The sequence below is a fragment of the Thermobia domestica genome, chromosome 4 (assembly GCF_964235325.1).
Source record: "Thermobia domestica chromosome 4, izTheDome1.hap1.1, whole genome shotgun sequence".
Lineage (NCBI taxonomy): Eukaryota > Metazoa > Arthropoda > Insecta > Zygentoma > Lepismatidae > Thermobia > Thermobia domestica.
This window is the reverse complement of record NC_137457.1, coordinates 203331014-203337874: the sequence shown is the minus strand read 5'-3', so window position 1 is coordinate 203337874 and position 6861 is coordinate 203331014. Positions and strand designations below refer to the sequence as shown.

Genomic DNA, 6861 nt, shown 5'->3' with positions numbered 1-6861 from the left:
TTAGTTAGTGTGGACTTAGAATATTTTTCAAGATGGAGGATTCAGACAGAAGCAAGTTAGTGAAACAACGTGGTGTGTGCAAAAGTCAGCTGACAAGAATTCAAAACTACGTAAGTAATATTAATTCAACAACTACAATTAGTCAGGTGAAAGTACGTAAGACTTCAATGATTGAGTTGTATAAAAAGTTCGATGAAGTACAATCACAGTTAGAAACAAATTACGAACAAGTAGAGGACGATGCATAAAGGGAGGACTTTGAAACCAGTTACTATGATGTATTAGCGCAACTAGAGGATTTTATTATTCAGCGTAGCCAGGAATCTCATTCAAACAATTCCTCAAAAAATGAGAATCAGGTGTCAAATGATCAATTAAAATTGCCTCGTGTTGAATTGCCATCATTTGAAGAACGATACGAAAATTGGCTTTCATTTTCAGACAATTTTAAAGTTATGATTCATAATAACGATAACGTGTCAGTGTTGCAAAAGTTCCATTACCTAAGGAGTGCATTGAGGGGGGAGGCGTATGATTTAATAGCGAATCTGCAAGTTACAGAAGCTAATTATAAAATTGCATGGCAATTATTGAAAGACAGGTATGAAAATAAGCGTTTGATTGCAGCTACTCATGTCCGTAATTTGTTACATATTAAATGTATCACAAAGGAAACTACATCAGAATTAAGAGAATTTATTAATACAGCTACTAGTAACTTGAATGCATTACGAGCTTTAGATTTGCAGACACCACTAGAAGAGGTTTTGTTAGTTCAACATTTCGTTTCTCAATTAGACAATAACACTAGGCGTGCGTGGGAGTTACAAATCACAGATCATTCTTTCCCTCCCTTATCAGAGTTCTTTGCTTTCTTGGAACGTAGGTGTCAAGCATTTGAAACTATAAAAAATACACCATCGCAGGAAGCGGTGTCAAGGTCAAGGGGCGATAAAAATAGACAGAGTGCTGAACCAAAACAAAAAGAAAAAACAACCAAATCATACGTGACAACAACTCAGTCTTTCTGTAACTTTTGTAAACAAAACATAATACATCAGTTGTTTAAATGTCCTGCATTTTTAAACGCTGAAGCAAAAGAAAGACAAGACTATGTTCGAGATAATTTATTGTGTTTCAATTGTCTCAAAAAAGAATGTAAAGTAAAGACGTGCAGATCAGGTGGCTGTAAACGCTGTTCCAAAAGACATAATACCTTGCTGCATTATGACGTAATGTCAAAAGCAGATGAGAAAACCAGTGTTGCTAATTCACAATCAAGAAATTTTTCGAGTCATTCTAATACGAATAGGGAAAGTATGACACAAGGTTCTTATTGCATTTTCAAGGGAAAACCAAATGTTACTGTTATGTTATCTACTGCTATAGTAAATGTACGAGATGCAAATGGTAAATTACATCCATGTAGAGTATTATTAGATTCTGGCAGTCAAAGTAATTTTGTGAATGAAGATTTAGTTCAAAGGTTGCGTCTACCTAAAAATAAACACCGAGTTCCAATTCAAGGTATTAATAGTGTGATTAGTGAAACAAATCATTGTGTAGATGTACATATAGAATCAAGAATTCGTGAATTTGCAATTGATGTAAACTGTTTAGTTTTGCTCAAAATAACAGATAACATCCCAAGTAGGCCAATAGATCATGCTGATTGGAACTTGCCGACAGACATAGTGTATGCAGATCCTAACTTTCACCAACCAGATACTATTGACATTTTGTTAGGCGCAGAAGTGTTTTTGGACATTTTGCGATCGCATAAACTAACTAGACCAGGGAATTATCCAGTAGTACAAGAGACTGAATTTGGGTATATTTTGGCGGGTAAAGTTCCTACAACAAGAGATTCTAGTATACCCCAAGTGTCATTTTTTGTGCAAGAAAGTAACCTTGATAGACAGTTACAGGCATTTTGGGAGCTCGAAACTATACATTCAACAGTCATGACTCAAGAAGAAAGGCAGTGTGAACGACACTTTGAGGAAAACACTACCAGAGATAGCAGTGGTCGATTCGTTGTACGTCTGCTAATTAAGCCAAATCATAAACCATTAGGAGAATCATATAATTTAGCTCTTCGTAGATTTTACCAGCTAGAAAGACGGTTGCAGCAGTGTCCAGAAATTAACGAGCAGTACTGTAACTTTATGAGGGAATATGAAGAATTAGATCATATGAAACCAGTGAAAGAAGAACATGAAGATAATGGTATGAAATGTTATCTGCCACATCATGCAGTATTGAAACCATCCAGTACCACAACAAAGCTAAGAGTGGTTTTCGACGCTTCTGCAAAGACTTCAACGGGGGTTTCATTAAACGACATACTTATGACAGGACCAACAATCCAGCAAGATTTACATTCAATTGTCACGAGATTTCGAACCTTTCCTATTGCTTTTACGGCGGATATTCAGTCAATGTATCGAATGATTAAAGTTCATGAAGATGACATTGCACTTCAAAGAATTCTGTGGATATATTCATCAGTAGAACCAGTCAAGATTTATGAGTTGCAGCGGGTCACATATGGTGAAGCATCATCACCATATTTGGCGACGGCGTGTCTTCGAAGGTTAGCGGAAGAAGGAAGAAGTAAATATCCTCAAGCAGCGACAGTATTGGAACGTGATTTTTATATGGATGATGTAAGCTCAGGATGCCATAATGTTGAACAGGCGTTAAAGCTTCAGAAAGAACTTATTCAATTATTGCAAAGCGGTGGGTTTACTTTAAGAAAATGGTGTTCGAACGAGCCAGCATTGTTGGAAGCAGTGCCAGAAGAACATAGGGAAATTCACTTACCGTTTGAATTTGAGTCCGAGTCAGGTGTTTCAACATTGGGTTTATCGTGGAATCCTGCATCAGATAAGCTTCTCATCACCAACAAGTCAGTTAAAGAATGTCTCACGACCAACATACCAACCAAACGTCAAGTGACTTCGACCATAGCAAAAATATTTGACCCTTTAGGACTCATAAGCCCAGTAGTTACTCCGTTCAAGATTTTCTTACAACAACTGTGGATCCATAAGATCAATTGGGATGATCAAATACCATCAGAGCTCTATCAGCAATGGTTAGACCTGTGTCATCATCTTCCAAGTGTTAACGAAATACAAATTGATAGATGTGTAGTATTGAAGAATTATGTTCATGTCGAGATACATGGGTTTGCTGACAGCAGTCAACTTGCGTACGGCTGTTGCATTTATGTTAAAACTGTGGACATTTCAGGCAAAACTACTGTTAAACTTTTGGGTTCTAAATCGAGAATAGCTCCTATTAAAAAGGTAACTTTACCAAGGCTTGAACTTTGTGCGGCAGTACTTTTGAGCAGGTTGTATCACAAAATAATTCCGGTATTAAACATTTCAGTGAATAGTACTTACTTCTGGACCGATTCAAAAATAGTGCTTGCATGGATATCATCTCCAGCTGCCAGATGGAAGGAGTTCGTGGCAAACAGGGTTGCAGAGATACAGGAGATCACTTCAGTCAACCAGTGGCATCATGTGTCGTCAACGGACAATCCAGCCGACATTATTACACGGGGAATGGATCCGAAACAGTTGAAGGAAGCAGATATTTGGTGGCATGGACCCGCATGGCTTGAAGCATCTGCATGGCCCGAACAATCAGAAGTGGTACACGAAGATGTTCCAGAAGAAAGGAAAGTAACGAGCATATCTTTAGCCAGTTATGAAGGTGACATAAGCTGTTTGAAGAAATTTTCATCATTGTGGAAACTATTGCGAGTTATTTGTTTGTGTCGTCGTTTTATTTACAATTGTAAAAATCACAACGAGAAGAAAGTAGGAACTATTTCCACTACTGAAATTAGTGATACTTTACAACAATGCATTAAGCTAATCCAACAGGTTAGTTATTCGCAAGAATTCAAGGACTTAGCTTCATCAGGCCAAGTTTCATCCCAAAGTGAACTTAAATCTTTGTGTCCATTTATAGATAATGAACAGTTGCTACGAGTGGGAGGACGGCTAAAAAACTCCGACTTACCGTATGATAGCAGACATCAGATCATCTTACCACCTAAAGAGCATCTCACCAAATTGATAATTGAAGCGGAACATAGAAGATTGTTACATGCTGGACCACAGTTATTGATTTCATCATTGAGGCAAAAATATTGGATCCCACGAGCTAAACAAGTCGTTCGATCTATCATTTATCAGTGTCTAGTTTGTTTTAAATTGAAAGCGTCAGCCTCAGAACAACTCATGGGTCAATTACCATCAGCACGAGTACAGCCAGCTCGAGCTTTTATTCACAAATGGGTGGATTTCGCCGGTCCCCTAATGATTAAGCAAGGAACTAGATCTCGTAAAGTGACAAAGGCGTATGTTGCAATATTCGTGTGCTTAGCAACCAAAGCGATTCATATGGAGTTAGTGAGTGATTTGAGTAGCCAAGCATTTTTAGCATCTCTTCGAAGATTTGTGTCCAGAAGAGGCAAATTTTCGAACATCTATAGTGACAACGGAACCAATTTCATTGGAGCTCAGCGAGAACTTAAGGAGCTTCAACAACTACTGAGTTCACAACAATTTCAAAACTCAATTCAAGATGTTGCAGTGCAAGAAGGATTTACATGGCATTTCATTCCACCCAGAGCAAGTCATTTTGGAGGCATTTGGGAAAGTGCAGTGAAGTCATTTAAGTTTCATTTAAGAAGAATAGTAGGTTGCACGATTTTGACATTTGAAGAACTCATCACAGTCATAACACAAATAGAAGCCTGTTTGAATTCAAGACCAATCACCGTTCTATCCAATGATCCCGATGATCCTTCATTTTTGTCGCCAGGACATTTCCTTATTGGTGAACCTTTGATGAGCATTCCTGAACCAGATCTAATGGACATTCCGACCAACCGATTATCAAGATGGAATCATCTTCAGAAGATGAAGCAGCATTTTTGGAAAAGATGGTCTCGGGATTATCTACATGAACTACAGCAGAGAAGAAAATGGACAACAAAACAACCTAATATTTCTATTGGAGATGTGGTTCTAATCAAAGAAGACAATACTCCTCGATTGTCATGGAAATTAGGTGTTATTCAACAAGTGTTTCCGGGAAAAGATGGACTAGTGAGAGTAGTGAGTGTAAAGTTTAAGACAGGGACTGTTAAAAGACAGATTACTAAAATTGTACCTGTACCTAAAAGTGATAATGTGGATTGTGTGTAAGTTGATTGACTTGGTTCAATCAAGAGAGGGGAGAATGTAGAGACTTTTATAGTGAGTTTGTATCATTGCCATTATATTTGCATAACGTTTCTCTTTTGTTTATAAAAAACAGTTTTGTGTGTGTGAGTGTCAGCAAGTTGAGCACCAAGAGATCCATACAAGACGGTCCTCCGGAATCGTAAAAAAGACAATATAACAGTAAGTTGTAAGTGTTTCAGTTGTTGTGTAGTTAGTGCAAATAAACATTTATTCATTTATCACAATTAAGCTGTTTTGTGAACATTTATTCAACAAAAAACAGAACAAGGTCCCCGAGCATAGTCTAGAAGTGAGATCTCAATGATCTTGAGCAGGCATGGTCGTTCAGCATTTCCATTAATGTTGTTATAATGTACAAGAAACCCAAAAATTATTCTATAGCATTTCCTGATATAATGTGTCTATTCGTGCCTAGAAATTAGTTAACTGGAAACCTCGTAAAGGGGGTACGGTACACCTTTGGACCGTTCAGAAATTTCTTCAGCTGCATTTATTTACTGTATGCAGAAAAGTAGAATATATGGTTTTAGTACTTGATATTGAAATATTGAAGAAATACAGAGGGATTAGATTGCTAATATCAAAAGGAGAGGTGTGTATCTCAGAAATATACAATCGTTGCGGCGAAGGTTTCAGAAGATGAATAGCAATCCAAACGTTGTTTGAGAAAAAAAATCGAGACACGAGACGCTAGTGGAAACTTCATTAAATCTTAAGTGTAAGACAGCACTGACACACGAAGAACATGAGTGTACAGCATTAGAGGGAAAGTGGATATCAGAATGAAGAAATGTGATACGATATTCTTATCAAGACAATGCTACCATGATATAATTATACTTTTCCATTCAAAAACTTGGATATGGAGAACTTTCATCAAAATACATTTGAAAAAAATTAATTTTTCTTTTCTATCAAATGTTTGGCACTTAGTTACTAATCAAAGCATAAAGTGCGCTTATATGGATTATCCCTCAGTTTGGTTGCTTTGCAATGACCAGTGTTAGAGACCGCACGACTGACTATACCGTAAATATTTTCCAATTAACCAAGGGAAGATCTTAAAAGAACCTAAAATAATTCTTTATTTGTCTCATCGATCAGATCACCGGTCTCAGACCCAAAGTGAGGCTGCTTCGGAGTTTAGAATATAATGGGTTTCATAGAAAGTTTTTTCATTATGCAATGGGGAAAATATTATAAATGATACACCGGAACCTAGTGAATCCTACAACATCTCTGTATGTAAGACCTACTGAGCAGCAAGAACCGTAATTAAATGCTTATTTGATTGTCTCGAGTGTTAACACAGAGGAGACTTTCTTTAAATAATATATCCGTATGAATACAACTCTTTGGATTAAAAAGTTTCCATCATGTTAACGATCAAGAAGATGTGAGAGCGTTATGAGTGTTTAATAGATTTCTTCAGCAGGAACCACTCTCAAATAGTAGTGTAGTTGCTTATAAACGTGAAGTATAGCAATTGCTTGATTATCATTGATAAATAATACTTTTTTTTTTAGATTTTTTAAATTTGGTATGACAAAATTTTAATCCCAAAGGCCCACCTAAAACAAACCGCGGT

The 6861-nt window shown here is 36.9% G+C and overlaps 1 protein-coding gene across 1 annotated transcript; it reads left to right on the top strand.

Annotated features, from left to right (window-relative positions):
- Nucleotides 1–455: 455 nt before the first annotated feature.
- LOC145683016 (uncharacterized) lies at nucleotides 456–5234 on the top strand. The gene is made up of 2 exons (XM_081754370.1): nucleotides 456–3698; nucleotides 3903–5234. Exons 1-2 carry the CDS (start codon nucleotides 456–458, stop codon nucleotides 5232–5234), a joined length of 4575 nt encoding a protein of 1524 aa, XP_081610496.1.
- The last annotated feature ends 1627 nt before the right edge of the window (nucleotides 5235–6861 follow it).